This window comes from Rhinolophus sinicus, chromosome 13 (assembly GCF_057876585.1).
Source record: "Rhinolophus sinicus isolate RSI-liver-muscle chromosome 13, RSI-T2T, whole genome shotgun sequence".
In the NCBI taxonomy this organism is placed as follows: domain Eukaryota; kingdom Metazoa; phylum Chordata; class Mammalia; order Chiroptera; family Rhinolophidae; genus Rhinolophus; species Rhinolophus sinicus.
In genome coordinates, this window is record NC_142513.1 from 10,294,779 (window position 1) to 10,310,056 (window position 15,278).

General features: G+C 52.2%; 1 protein-coding gene across 1 annotated transcript in view; it reads left to right on the plus strand.

The window, feature by feature from the left end:
• Positions 1-15,278, plus strand: part of PREX1 (phosphatidylinositol-3,4,5-trisphosphate dependent Rac exchange factor 1) — a 178,627-nt gene that overhangs the window by 136,058 nt on the left and 27,291 nt on the right. The window contains exons 15-19 of the mRNA XM_088789076.1: positions 4,523-4,595; positions 9,245-9,387; positions 11,014-11,106; positions 12,058-12,206; positions 13,880-13,965. Coding sequence (XP_088645202.1) covers positions 4,523-4,595; positions 9,245-9,387; positions 11,014-11,106; positions 12,058-12,206; positions 13,880-13,965 — 544 coding nt within the window. The remainder of the gene's footprint in view (positions 1-4,522; positions 4,596-9,244; positions 9,388-11,013; positions 11,107-12,057; positions 12,207-13,879; positions 13,966-15,278) is intronic.

Consider the following 15,278-nt stretch of genomic DNA (forward strand, 5'->3'; position numbering starts at 1 on the left):
AGTTCTTTTATCTCTGAGGTTAAGGTGGGTATTAGCCCTTCGACAGACAGGCTATGCTCGGTATCAGCTCTGATCTCCTCTGTGTATTATCTCATTTAATCCTGAGAACAACCTGATGAAAACAGTTATTATCCCCATTTTACTGATGAGGAAACTTGAGGCTCAGGGTATGTAACTTGCCTCAGGACACACAGAAATGGGGTACTCCTATAAGAATGTGTGTTGGGGGGCTGTTATGATGCTTGGTTGTCGATAATAATAGTTACAATAACTCTCTGTATTAATGATAGCTGATACTGTGGAGTCAGCAGGGACCACCCCTCGGGTGGCAGAGGCCTTAGAAAATTAAGGGCAAATCTGGAAATGAGAAATGCAAATGTAGAAATGAAGAACCTCAGAGAAGTTAAGGAACTGCCACAGCCACAGGCCACATGGGGTTTTGAACCCGGGGAATCCCGAGTTCGCTCTCCTCACTCTCTGCTGGATGGCTTTTGATCTGTGCTGCCTGGATTACAGGACGCCTGGCTGCGGCCATCAAATGGAGGGCAGGGGGTCAGTAGGCTGGGGCGGGAGAGAGCAGGGACAGGTGGGAGCCAGGTGCAGCAGGGCACAAATCTGCCAGCTCCTGTGCTGGCTCGGCAGAAATGTGCCCAAGTGCCCACCACGCTGACCCCCACCGTCAGGCAGATGGCAGGCGCTGACAGTGGCAGGGTTTTCAGCACAGGGGGTCAGGGGCCAGGGTGGGAGCAGGCAAAAGGCCAGGCTGGCAGCTCGAGGCAGCGGCAGAGGAGACAAAGAATAAACGGGCAGGACAGGAGCCCTGGCGGCAACCTGTGCAATTGACTCCTCCTCTCGGAGTCTCAGTTTCTCTGTCTGTAACATGGGGGTGGGGGGAGGGTCTGGTTCTGAAAGGAATGCATTTTCACGATGTAATCTTGGACAAGTGCCAAGCCCGTCTGTGCCTCAGTTTCTTCATGTGTCAAATGGGGTTAGTAAAGAGGGTCTACTTCTGTGTGGACCACCAAGACTGAGGGTGTGCAGCGCCTGGCACGTGGCAGGTCAGTGAGGGGCGTCCGTGGGCATCATCACAGGGTGTCAGAGTTCACAGGCACAGGGGCCTTCTGAGGCGCTATGTAAGTAACCCCCCACTGTGCTCCCTCTCCCAACCCTGCTTGCCTCTGCCGCCTTCATTCCTAGGTGGTTCCTTCCTCATGGGAAATAACTAAGCAAGAATAACTAACATTTATCAAATGCTCCCTACATGCCAGCCATCGGGCCAAGAGTCTTGCGTGGAACATGTCCTTAATCCTCACAAGACTCTGAGGTGTGGACACGGTTTTGGCCCCCCTCCCCACCCCTCATTTTAGAGACACGGAAACCGAGGCACATAGAGTTGAGTTCAGGATCAGTTTCCAGATTGGGTTTTTCATTCATCCATTCGTCCATCAGACATTTTCTGTGCGCCACCAAGTTCTACGTACTGTGTTTCCAGGCTGAGAGGTGGATAAATGAGACAAGAACCGTCATTGCCCACTGGAGCTGACATTATAGCCGGGGACAGACCTTACACCAAATTTGTTTGGAGGAACTCAAGGGCAGGGAACAGTGGGGTAATTCTCCCCATGAGCAGTGCCCTGAAGGGATGGGTTCATTTCAGGTTGTGGCAGGTGCAGCGCAGATAATATACAAGGTGCTGAAAGAGAGTAACTGGAGGAGAGTTTGTTGAGAGGATGTGTGGTGGAAGGGGTGAGGGGCCACTTGAGGGGAGTTGGGGAAAGGTCCACTCGGAGGAGGTGACGTAGGCACTGAGATGTGAAAAGCCAGAGCAGAGCATTCTAGGGGGAGGGAAGAGCAAGTGCAAAGGCCCTGAGGTAGGGTCACGTGTCATGTGTGGAAGGAGCGGCCCGGAGGCGGGTGTGGCTGGAGCTCCTAGCGTTGGGGGCGAGTGGGCAAGTGGAAGCGATGAGGGAAGTGTGCTGGTGAGATTGCCCGGGGCTGTGTGTGCCCGTGTCTTCCTCCAGGAAGGGAGAAAGTGGTGACTTGGTGACTTGTGGTTTCCCCACAGCTGGTGGGATGTGGGGTGGGGGTTTGCTTTTCAGGTGGTGGGCGCCTCCAGGGTCGGCATATTTCCCTGTTAACCCGAGAATCCTGCTTTGTTCTAACTTTAAGAGTCTCCCTGTGGATCATCCCAGTGCCCTTTCGGGAGAAGGGGAGCAGGGACGGGCTGGAATGGGCTGGGAACCCTGCCTCAGGAAGCCAGGTCAGCTCCAGATGCCTGCCCGGCCTCCTAGGCTGTACACTGGGCCTGCCTGCCACCTGGACCCCGGCTGTGCCTCCTGGCTGGCCCCTCACAGCTGGGGGGCAGCTGCCGCTCTCATGGATGGCTGCCTACCCCGGCAGGGCTCTGAGCCCACTGGCCTTACAGCTACTGGCCTGGGGTCCCACGGGAGAGATTTGTCTTCCTCAAGTCAGCCCCGGCAGCCAGTGCAGCAAAATACCGAGGCCGGTGGCTCCCCTAGGCTCTCTGCTCCGTGTCTGAGCCCCAGTCCTGGCCGGCTGAGTCCTGCAGCTTCTGGCATTCACTGCTTGAGCTGGGAAATTCCCTCTCTGGCCCCTCGGAAGCTAGTGGAGGCCCGGAGAGTCAAGGCCTCTGGCCCGGCTGTGTCAGACGAGTGCCTTCCAGAACTTCTCATGTCGGCAGTTCTTTAAATGAGGGGTTGTCTGAACGTAGTTGAAGCTCATTGACTTGGCTACAAGCTCCTGCATGAGTTGGCCCCTGCTGACAACACATTTAGTCAATCAACAAATATTTACTGAGCACCTATTATATGCCAGGCCCTGTTCTAAGCACCTAGGATTCAGCAGGGAAAACAGCAGATCAAACTCCTGCCCTTAGGGAGCCGACCTCACTCACCCTCTCCTTGCCGGCAGTGCTGCCTTTGTGCTCCAAGCTTCATCCTGCCTGTGGACCTTTGTCCATGTCGTTTCCTCTGCCTAGCAACCCTCTGCCCACTCCCACACCCCCTTCCTCATGCACACCCACAACTCACACGCTTTGCCTGGATGTACTGAGATTATTTGGGTTGCAAGAAACAGAAACAGATGCTGGCTAATGTAGGAAATGAAAAAACGAGATGACGATACATTGGAAGTCTATGGAGCACCCAGAGTCAGGGGGAGACCCAGGAGCCAGGCCTTAGAAAGCACTGGCGTCAGGAAACTCCCAGCTTCTCAGGAGCGGGAGCTGAAGGGCACCTGCTCTCAGAATCAACACCAACTCTTCCCTGTCCCTGGGTTCCTCCACTCAGGGTCATGTTCGTGGGGCAAGGAGCATCTCATTGGCCTCACATGGATCCTGGTCTGGATGGGGGATGGCAAAGTGAGGGACTGTTCCACCAAGATGGCATCCCATGTGGCAGAATTGACCCCAGAGGCGGGCCCAGCACACTGGCCAAGCCTGTGCATTCTTCAGTTTGGGGTTGGATGTCATTTTCTTGGGGACACCCTGAGATGAGTCAGAGCCCCTTATTTAAATTGTACCAGTTAAAAGTGTTTTCAGTTGCAGGGACAGAAAACCCAACTAAACAGTGGCCTAAGCAGACAATCGTGCCACGTAACAGTGATGCCACATATCGAGAACCTTCCATCTTCTACTCTGTCATTCTCAGCAGTGTCTGCCACCTTGATCCCGACATCACCCCACACCCCCACGCAGTACTTCCTCTCATGCTACTTTTTCCTTTTATCAGGGAGGAAGGGGTTTTCTAGAATTGCCTGGTAGATTTCCCCAGAAGTCTCACTGGCTTGAGCTAGGTCAGTTAGGAACTGAACTTGATTTTAATCGGAGATCCAACTACAGAGTCTAAAAGAAATCAAGGGTTTGTTTTTCTGTATATGAGAGAATCCCAGAGGTTGGTGGTCCAGAGCTCCTAGGGTGGCCTCATGATCTTTGGGGACCACAGTTTTTCTGCTCTGCCGTCCTTAGCGTGTTTCTGTCCCCTAGGTCACATTATGATCTAGAATGACTGCTGGAGCCCTAGCCGTCACATCTTTGCTCCAGGCAGAAGAGAAGGGAAGGGCCAGGGACAAAGCGGGTAGTTCCCGACCAGTGATTTCTGCTTTATCTCATTGGCTACCTCTAGCTACAAGGGAGGCTGGGACTATGGTTGTTCGGATAGATGCATTGCCATCTACAACAGTGAGGGTTTCAGTACTAGCAGAATCGGGAAGGGTTGTTGCTAGGCAACCAACAGTGTCTGCCACTTAAAAATCTCCATTTGTCCTTTGTGACATTTATCACACAATGCACAATTTATTTATTGCAAATACAATAAAATACAATATTCTTGTTTGGGGTTTATTAATAACAATCAGAAACATGTTTTGGGGTTGGGAAGGTACTGCAGTAACCAAAACAGACACAAATCCCTGCCCTTGTGGAGCCTGCATGCTTTACACCAGCCTCACACAGCCCCCTCGGTGCCAGTCCACCTAACGCCCTCTCCTTCTTGTTCCATTTCAGGGTGATTGCCAGACGCGGGAGGAGGCAGTGGCGCTTGGCGTGGGCCTGTGTAACAACGGCTTCATGCACCACGGTAATCCACCCCTTTCCCTAGCTTCCCGGGGGTCTGTCCTGGAACAGAAGAGCTGGCAGGGACTCTGGTTCCTGGTGCATTTCACAGGGAGGGGACACTGAGGCCCTGAGAGAGCAAATGGTGGGCTGGAGGCCGCCCAACGCCCATGGGTGAGCCCAGGTTAGATGTGGAGTCTGCGAGCCTGTAGACCATGGGATTTGGGGCAGCTCATGAATTACTCTTTTCCCGTCCCCTGTTCCACACTGATTGTGAGTCATTTCTGGTGTCAAGTAGGGACCAAGATGGCCGGTAAAACTTGCGTGGAAAAAAACTGGATTTGAGATCAAATCCATGGGCTTTCTATGCTCTTCCTCCTGGATGGGACATGGCCTCCCAGGGTGGGCAGCAAGGCCCACGCCTGACCCATTGGCTTCCATGGGGAGGAGAGGAGGGAAATGTGGGAACAGAGGAAGGCAGGGCCCTTTCCAGCAAGTGCGTGCCCCTATTTCTGGCCTCAGCCCTCAGGTGAGTCTCTTCCCACAGTGGGAAGCACATGAGAGGGTGGAGAGGTGGATGGTCCTGGGGCAGGAAGCTGGGGAGAAAGAGGGAGAAAATGGTTCCACTGATACCACTTTAAATTGAAACAGAAGTTAATACTCTGTGTGCCTGGACTCTTCCTAAGCACTCTCCATGTGTTAATTAGTTTAATCCTTGTAAAAATCCTTTGATGTTGGTATTAATATCATCCCCATTTATAACGAGTAGATCGAAGCCCAGACAGTTAAGAAACTTGCTCAAGGTCATATGGCAAGTAGCAGCTGGGATTTGAACCCAGGCAGGCTTTCTTCACAGGCCACACACTCAGCCACTGAGCTCCGGGGCCTTCCCTCACTGGCCCTGAGGGAGCCCCAAGTCTCCTACCCTTTCATCCCTTTAACCCCATCAAGGATCCTTTCTCCTATGTGTGGAACACTCCTCAGGGACTTGTCAGCGGCCTGGCCCTCGTCTGGGGTGCCCTTCCCTCCCCACCTGCATCAACCCCTCACTTAGTGTTTCTGCTCAGTTCATGCCTCCCAAAGAGGCCTCCCTGACCACCTCAGCTGAAATAGCTCCGGTTCTTCATCACTCTTTTTAGTGGCTCAGACGTGCTTTACTTCAAGGAGCAGTCCCCTCCCCCTTAGGCTGATTCCACGCTTCCCTTCTGTCTTTGTTCCTGAGCTGAGTGGGTACTGTCTGCGTGCAGGCACCGTGCTCAGCTCTGGGGACAGAGCAGTGAACAAGACAGATAAAAGTCCCCCTCGGGAGCTCACAGCCTTGTGTGTGCTTGTGTGTGCGTGCATGCGTGTGCATACGTGCTGTGTGTGTGTGTGTGTGTGTGTGTGAAACAACAATGAAGGAAGTACATCTTCTGGAATATTACGGGCACGTGAGGAGAACTTTGGCTGTCACTCTGCTGAGATGGGAGTCCCAGGAGGGTTCCGAGCAGAGGAGGACGTGCCCTCTGGCTGCCTGTGGAGAATGTCTGTGACGGTGAAGGTGGATGTAGGGAGGCCAGTGAGGAGGTGACTGCCATCGCCCAGGGGAGGGACGATGTGGCTTGGGCCCAGGTGGTGGCAGAAAACTGATGAGACTCTGCAGGGTCTTCCGGCCGTTCCTCCTGCCAGCGTCTGCTTGGTGCTCTAACTCAGGTCAGCAAACTCTCTCTGCAAAGGGCCAGGTAGTCAATATTGTAGGCTTTTCAGACCACATTCTCTCTGCCACAGCTCAACTCTGCCATTGCAGCAGCAAAGAAGCTACAGGCAATACATAAACAAATGGGCATGGTTGTGTGCCAATAAAACTTTATTTAGAAAAACAGGTTGTGGGCCATAGTTTCCCACTCCTGGTCTAACTGCTGGATTTGTTGTCTCGTCAGCAGGGTGAGAGGTACGCCAGTCACACGAAAGGTCGTCAGGTCTGTCCCCTGCCTTGTAGCCAGCAGGCCTGGTTCTAGGCCTGACCCAGCTGACCCTTTATAAGCCCATGCCCCTGGGTGGGCCTCAGTTTCACCATCTTCCTGCTGGAGGTCTTGCTCAGCATGCCCAGAGCTCTGGGGCTAGGATTCCCTCCCCAGCTGCCCAGCTGAGATGGGCAGGTCAGGCCCAGCCAGGGAAACCTCGGTCATTCCCGTCCATTGGCCCCATCTCACCAAAGTCCCTCATTCCCACAAGCTGCCCTGTTCCCCGTGGGGCCCTCTGACAGCTTCGTCCCTTCCGCCAATCAGCTGGGCAGAACCTCTCATTTGTGGATGAGAGTAATTAGGGGTCCACCCCAGCTGCTATTCCGGGAAGGCTGCTGGCTGAGGACATTCGCGGGGGGTGACTCCCAGGCAGTACCAATGCTCTCCAGGCCCTTCAGGGAGAGAAATTGCAGGGCGCGGCCCCTGCTCCCCTATCCCCTGCCACAAACTCAAAAATAGGCTAAAATAGGAAAGTCCTAGGGTTGTGGCTGCTACAAAATGCACGTTAGGGTGCAGAGTGGAGGGTGGGGTGGGGCCTACGTGGTACCTTCCTACGCATCTGACCTGGAGCTTGAGGGCCCTGAGGTGTCCTGGGAGGGATCTGAGAGGCTGGTGGTCCAGCCCTCTGACTTGAGGCACACACCGGGAAACCGAGGCTCGACATTTAATCCTCGCAGGCACCCTGGGAAGTTGGTGCCGTTATTATCCCTATAGAAGAGGAAACCCAGACTCCGAGAGGATCCAAGGGCATGAAGTTGGGGAGGGGCTGAGCGGGGACCACAGATCCAAGGTGGATCTGTGCCCGTCTCTCAAAGCCTGGCCTGCGGCCTCGACTGAAAGATGCGAGTGGTGGGACCTCACCTGGCTGAGCTCCTGGACTCGGATTCCAACTGTTTCTCCAAACATTCCCTAAGCAGAGACACAATATCATGCTTCTTCCCACTTTTAGCCTCATGTTTACAGTGGAGGTAAAGCCAGCCGGCCCCCTGGGGCTTGGCTCCCCAGCTCTGGGGAAAGCAGCAATTTGTGTGTCTGGTCTCTCAAGAGGCAAGAGAGATGGCCTGAGACAGACGCTTGCAAACAGCTAGGTGTCCTGGGAAAGGAAGGAGAAAGAAAGGAACGTCACCTGCTGTTTGTCTTTAGTAACCAAATCTGCAGACAGCCTTTGTCTTCAGGGATGGTGGGAACATTGTGAAGCTAAGGCAACTGGTTTTCCTTCTCTCCGGGGCCCACTGACTTCAGACAGCTGCTGTTACCGACCTGAGCCTTGATTCCCCGCTTATGCCATTTGTCCCTGCCTCCATCTAACAGACCAGGCTGGGCAGCATGGTGAAAAGGAGGAGGCTTCCCACTCTGTAACCTTGGGGAGTTAATTTAGCTTCTCTGGGCCTTAGTCTTCCTATCTGTCAAAGGGGTGCAGCAAATCCTTGTCTGAGGAATAAAAATGAACCTAAGCCAGTATCCACAGTACGCCTGGCACTAGTAGGTGCTCAGTTAAATTGTAATCCACAGGGACCAGATCACATACTGGTTGTTATTAGTTATTTTTATTCGTTTTCCTGGCTTATTGTAGCACAGAGGTCAGAAAACTGTTCTGTAAAGGTCCGGATGGTAAATATATTAGGCTTTGTGTGCCATACAGTCTCTTGCAATGATTCAACTCTGTCATTGTGGCACAAAAGCAGCCCCAGACAATACGTAAATAAATAGGGATGGCTATGTTCCAATAAGACTTTATTTATAAAAAGGGGTAGTGGGCTGGATTTTGCCCACAGGGCCTGAGTTAGCCAATCCCTGGTCTAAAGGGTCTCCTTGTGGCCTCTTTCTGATTATTAGTGAGGTTGAGGTCCTTTTCACATACTTGCTGCCCATTTGGGTTTCCTCATCTGTTAATTGCCCATTCACTTCCTTTGCCCATTTACCTGTGAATTTCCCAGCTTTCTCTGGTTGATTTGTTGGAGTTTCTTGCATATTCAAGATATCTATTCCTTGTTGGTTTTAGACATTAGAGTTCTTTTTGAATCTGCTGTCTGCTATGGCCTTGTTATTGAATGGAAGTCTTTTAAGTTTATTATAGGACAAGGCCCCTTTGGGGGGTTCTTGTACATGAGCTTGTTTTCTAGGACAAAGATACTCTGCATTTTGTTTGGTGAGCTTTAGTTTTCTTGTTCACTGTTAGGTCTCTAATCCGCCAGGAGTTCATTGTTGTATATGGTTTGAGGTAGGGATTCAGTTTTATTCTTTTTTCCACCAAGTGGGTCAGTTTTCCCTGCACCATCTGTGGAATATGCCACGTGATCATTTATCATCCGTCATACACTAACTTCCCAGAAACACACAGTCCTCTTGTGTGATTTTAGTTCTCTTCCACTGCTTATTTCTCTTTCTGCTGTGGTTCCACACTGTTTTTGTTACTATGGCTTTGCAGTATGCCTATATGGCTGGTGGGGCAAGTGCAGATTTTTTTCAAGAGAAGTCAGAAAGCCAGACTTTTATGTGAAATATCCTAATATGTTAGTGTTGGCACATGATTCCATTTAATAAAACACTGTGCCCGCCAAACCAAACTTGTCCAGGGGCTGGTTCTGCCCCATGCCTGCCAGTTGGCAGCTGTTGCGAAAACCTTCCCCTGTGAGCTTGACCATGTGCTTGTGTGTCTGTGGGTTTGCAGTGCTGGAGAAGAGCGAGTTCAAGGATGAGTCCCAGTACTTCCGTTTCCACGCAGACGAGGAGATGGAGGGAACCAGCAGCAAGAACAAACAGCTTCGCAACGACTTTAAGCTGGTGGAGAACATTCTGGCCAAGCGCCTGCTGGTAGGAGCCGAGCTGAGCTGCTGCATCTTTCTTCCCAGACCCACCTGTAGGTCTGGGAGCTGGGTGACCTTCAGCTATGGCTAGAGAAGTTGGCCTCAGCTCGGAGCCTCCAAGAGTATGGGGGGTTCTCGGTGATGGCTGACAACACTGCCAAGAGAACTGGTCACTTCGTTGGCCAAGACTTTCCTCTTCACCAAAGAGACTGGGCTTGCTGGGCTGCCTTTCTTTTCCTTTCTATCTCCCCTGGTCCATCCCATGTCCCAGCCTAACGTGTAGAAACAATGGTGTCCTGAGATGACTCATCCTATAGACCAAAGCCTTAGGTCTTCTAGGCTGGCGCCCTGTCCATGTTCAGTTGCTATAAATATCCTTGCAGTTAAGGTAGAACATTTACCAGCCTGTTCAGATATCTTACCAGCCTAGCCCACCAAATCCTAGTCCTCTGCTTACTGTTGACCAGCAGCCTCCATCTTACTGCCTGGCTCCCAGTGGGCAATCAGGCGAGATGCTCTGAAAGGTTAAGTCTCTTGCCAGAGCCAGAGTTGGGCCAAAGACTGAATATTATGAAGACAGTTCTATTAACTGCTCTCCTGAGGTACTTATGGGGGCTGCTGTTCTTCCCATTTCTCCCACTAGAAAGCCCACCAGTGTCCCCATCACACTGAGGCTCTTATGGTCTGCAAGACTCTTCCTGCCTCTCCAGCTTCTTCTCCGGTGTTCTCCCCTTCCTCCCTCCACCCCAGCCATTCTGACGTGCTTTCTTATTCTCCAGGGCCTTGGGGCCTGACTCAGGGCCTTTGAACATGCTGTGCCCTCTGTCTGGAGCGCTTTCTCCACTCTTTGTAAAGTTCTGTTTCTCACATCGTTCAAATCTAGGCTCAGATCTCACCTCCTCTGCCTCCCCCACACCATGTTCTGTCCCTTTAAGTGCTTTATTTTAATTCAAACGTCATACACGCCCTGTGTCACAATCTACATTTCTTTGTCATCTGTCTCTCCCCCACTAGATAGCTACATAAGGGCAGGAACCGTCTGTCTCGTTCAATACTATTTCCAGTGCCCACTAAAGTACCTGGCCCACATAATAGACAGCAGCTCAGAAAATGTTTGTTGAATGAATAAATGCATTTCCCTATATCCCCACCATCACTGAACCCCCAAACCTCCCAACCTGCCTGCCGTCCTACAGTGGGGAGGGACTACTCGTCCCTAAACTCCCTTCCTGTCCCCAAGTTCTTGGTGGCTGGACACCTTTGGATCTTTTATTCATGAAGCCAGGAATTTTTTATTGAGCACCTACAGTGTGCCAGCAGATGGAGAGACGGGGATGCATAATTGAGAGACTGTCCTCTGGCTGGGAGGAGAACGGGGAGACAGGCAGTGAAGAAAAACAACTAGGTTGTGTGTCTTCACTTGACAAGTAGGTTTTGAGCACCTACTGTGTACTGGGCACTGTTTGTATTTTATTCTGCCCTGCCCCCTCCCCACACCCCTCCCCCCTGCAGATCTGGGGCATGAGGAACCAGCAGGATTGCAGTCCCACGGGGGCCCAGGTGGGACTGGCTGCAGCCTTTCCTTCCCCCCTCCACACTGCCTCACCGGGTCTCTCCTGTGTTGGGCCCACAGATCCTGCCCCAGGAGGAAGACTACGGTTTTGACATCGAGGAGAAGAACAAGGCCGTATTAGTGAAGTCGGTCCAGAGGGGCTCGCTGGCCGAGGTGAGGCCTCTGGGAGGGGCCACCCTGGCAGAGGCTGTGTGTGGGTAGGAGAGTGGGGCATCTCTCTCCACATTCCTCAAGGTTGGCCAGCTCAGCAAATCCTGGAATGTGCCTCCTTGCTAATTACCCGTGTGGGGCTGCCTTGACTACCTTCTCTGAGCTAGGTGGGACAGAGCCCCTCTGCTCAGTGATGCCCCCCACCACCAGTGCGTAGACTACCAGCTCCCTCTGCTGGCGCTATAGGGAAGTGCAGGAAAAAAGCAGGTTTCTGAATAAGCTGTGATAATAGAAAATAGTAATCTTTAGTGACCTGAATAAGACAAGTATGTTGCTCTGTCATGGACACAAGGTCTGGAGGAGGAAGGAGAGCGAGTCTGTGGCAGGCCAAGGATTCAGCCCCAGGTCCTCTCAGCTGCTCTAAGGGGTGTAGAGGTGGGTGGGAGAGAGGCACCTGCCACCTTGTCCTTTGCTCACGCTTGCCTCCCTGTAGCAGTTAGGAATGCTTTGGGCTGTAGGTAGCCAGGCGCTCGCCTCACCGTGGCTGGAGCCATGGGCTTCATTTTTCTAATGACATAAGTGGTTAGAAGTCTTGGTTCAAGTTCAACATCTCCAGCTTACCTGGCTAAGCCCTTGTGGTCACAAGGTGGGTGCCCCAGTTCGATGCCTCGTGTCCTTGAATGGCAGGGCAGGACGCAGGGGCCAGGCCACGGCAGCTTCTCCTCAAGGAAAAACATTTTTCCCATTAGCGCCTCCAGCAGGCTTTCCCTGATAGCTCATTGGCCAGCACCGGGTCTTGCTTGACGGCTTACCACAGAGGGGCCCCGTGGTAGCCTTGCGGGGGGGTCCCTCTGGTTGCACTTGGTCCCTGGCACCAGCTCTGTGCTGCCTGAACACATTCAAGACTCCTTAGTGAGAGGCTAGTAACCTGGTGTGCATGTCTCCTCTGCCAAGATGGCTGGCCTGCAGGTGGGGAGGAAGATCTACTCCATCAACGAAGACCTGGTGTTCCTGCGGCCTTTCACAGAGGTCGAGTCCATCCTCAACCAGTCTTTCTGCTCCCGCCGCCCACTGCGCCTCCTGGTGGCCACCAAGGCCAAAGAGTGAGTGTCCGCAAGGCAGGGTGTCTGGCCAACCTTCCCCTGGTGTTGAGGAGTTGCCTGATTGCTAGGGGTGCTGGTGCGGGGTAGGGGTGGAGCAAGCTGTCTTGGTCCCCGTGAGTGGGGCTCGTTCTGCAGGCACACGACACAAGGCTGCTATCTTTAGTCATTCAACAGATGTTTATTGAGCACCCACCGTGTGCCAAGTGGCGTTTCAGGCTCCGGGGATCCTGCCATATCTGGATGGATACATTTCTACCCTTCATAGATCTCAGTCTGCTTGGAGAGTAGAGCAAGCGACAGACACTAAAACAAATAAAATAGAGAAGTAAGAGACATACTGAACCAGATGGCAGTAAGCCTGGACCAGTATATAAAGCTGGGAGAGGAGACAGGCTGTACGGATGATAGTGTTCAGGGAGACGCCACTGAGAACTGAGGCGAAGGGAGGGACTTCTGGAGCAGGAGGTTCCAGGCAGAGAACACGGCAGTGCAAAGGCCCCGGGGTAGAACCATGGCTGGTGTGTTTGGGGAACTGTGAGGAAGCTGATGGGGCTGGAGCAGAGTGGGTGAGAGGGAGGGCTGTGTGCTGAGCTCAGCCAGACAATGGAGGACAGGCCCTGTAGGGCCTAGTGCCCACGGTAAGTGCTGGGGAGCTACTGGAAGTTTCTGAGCAGAAGCGAGGCATGATCTGACGGAGGCTCTGGCAGAATCCCTCTGGCTGCAGGTGGAGACTGGATTGTGGGAAGGTGCAAAGGTGGCAGCAGGGGCGTGGTGAGGAGGTTCTGGAACAGCCTGCAGAGGGGTGGTGAGAAGTGGTTGGATACTAGACATAGGTACAGGGAGAACCGTTGGCTATTTTTAAAATTGTGCATTTGGTTTCCACTTCTCCTTTCTATTTAAGGCAAATGCTCCCGGTTTTCTGTTGACAGGAGTAATGGAAAGTTTTAAATATGATTATTTCAGTAAAAAGGCAAGCTAGCTTAGGGAAAATGATTGATTGGTTGGTATGTGGAAGTGGCAGAAATCACGAAGGCGGAACATGCCTGCTTAAAGTTCTGGGAACACCTGGGGTTTGAGAACAGGCTCCCAAGACGGCTTTTTCTGGCAGGTGGGGATGGGAGGCACGATCCTGAGGGCCAGTGGGGGGGACATACCCTCCATGGAGAAGCAGGGGGCTGCATTGAAGCCCCTGATTTATCGATACCCACTGACCCTGGGCTGCTCTGGCGTTCCACCCACAGAATGGCCAAGACCTGGGCTTTCAAACTGTGTTCTCCAGGGGATGGGTGTGGGCGTTTTTCTAGAGTAGGCACCGAGATGTGTGGGGTCACTTCTCACCCTTCCATCTGTGATAGTTGAATGAAATATTTACTGGCTGAGGTGCTGCTCCGGACACCAAAAGGCCTCCTCTCACCAGGAAAGGGATGGAGAATTTCTGGGCATGGACTGAGGTTCCGAGGCAGACGGGTTGTTCTGATTAACCAGAGATCCTGGTGGCATGGGCTTTGGTTAAGTGGGGTTTCTCTGTATATTTGGGAGCTGGAAAGTCTGGCACTGCTACTATTTTGGGCTGGATTTCCCAAAAGTCCGGGAGGCAGGGGCTCCCCAGGGTGGCCCCCTGGGCTATTGGGAGTGCTGCTGCTCTTCCTTACGGCTGCCTCTGCCTGGTGCAGGATCATCAAAGTCCCCGACCACCCAGAGGCTCTGTGCTTCCAAATCCGTGGAGCTGCTCCGCCTTATGTCTACGCTGTGGGGAGAGGTGAGTGGGAGCCTAATGGACAGAGAGTGGAGCTTTGGAAACTGGGTCTGTGTGTGTGTTAGGAGTTTAGAGCCACCCAAACCATTACCCTCAGGCCTGTGCTTGCACCATTAACACTTACTTTCTTTGCTTGAAGCCACAACTTGCAAATGCAAACGCCTGTGGGGGTCGGGTAGTTCAAATGAGAAACTGAGAGGAACACAATAGGGAGTGGTGAGGACTGTGGCCAGGTGCAAACAATCCCTGCTCCCTCTACAAAGGGCAGTTTGTCTTCAGCCCAAGCTCATTACCAGGCAGGAAGGTGGGCCTTCTCTTCCTGATTTTATTTTTTTAAAAAAGGAACTAGAAATGGGAATTTTGGCCACAGTTCTATGGCCAAGCCAGCCCATGGGCCCACAGTTGGAGACCCTGCTTTCTGTGCTGCCTCTTGCAGGCTGCTGAACGGGTTACTCTGTTTCAGAGATGAAACCAAATAGGTCTGAGATGCTGGGCCCCCAATCTTTTTGCGTCTAAGGGCCCCACTTCTCAAGTTTAAACATTAATTGTCCACTTTGGTGGTCATACTTGTACTTTTCATGTGTGTTAAGAAAATGCATGTCATGACAGAAAGGTATTGGGAATGGGTTCATATTTTCAAGTGGGCTTTTATTTTAACCTTAAAGCAGTGTCTTTCAGCCGGGGGCACTTTCTCCTTCCAGAGGACATCTGGCAGTGTCTGGAGACATCTTTGGTTGTTACAACTGGGGGTGGGGTGCTACTGGCATCTCACGGGTAGGGAGCAGGGATGTTGCTAAACATCCTACAATGCACAGGACAGCCTCACATGACAAAGAATCATCCAGCCCCAAATATGAGTAGTGCTGACGTTAGAAACCCTGCCTTAGAGCATCTGTAGAGAAGAATAGGTGTTTCCAGGTGAGCCAGGTAAAAGTAGTAAAACAGCTCATATTTCTTGAACACTTACTACGAGCCAGACCTGGGACAAAATGCTTTAACTCACTGAATCTCTTAAGTGCCCTATGACTAGATATCATTAGCATCCTCGTTTTACCGGTGAGGAAACCAGAGAGGCACAGAGAGGTGAAGAAACTTGCTGAAGGTCACACAGATGGTTAGTGGCAGAGCCAGAGTTTGAACCCAAGCCCCTGGGGTCCAGGCCTGTACTTGTCACCATCACACTGGACAGGTCTTATATTCTCCCATGTACAGAAAAAGCTTGGCATTCATCTTCATATTAACCACACAAAACCATGGGGTCCAAGACTTATAGTTTGGGAATCATGGTATAGCTGAGAAAATAAGCAGTTGGAGTC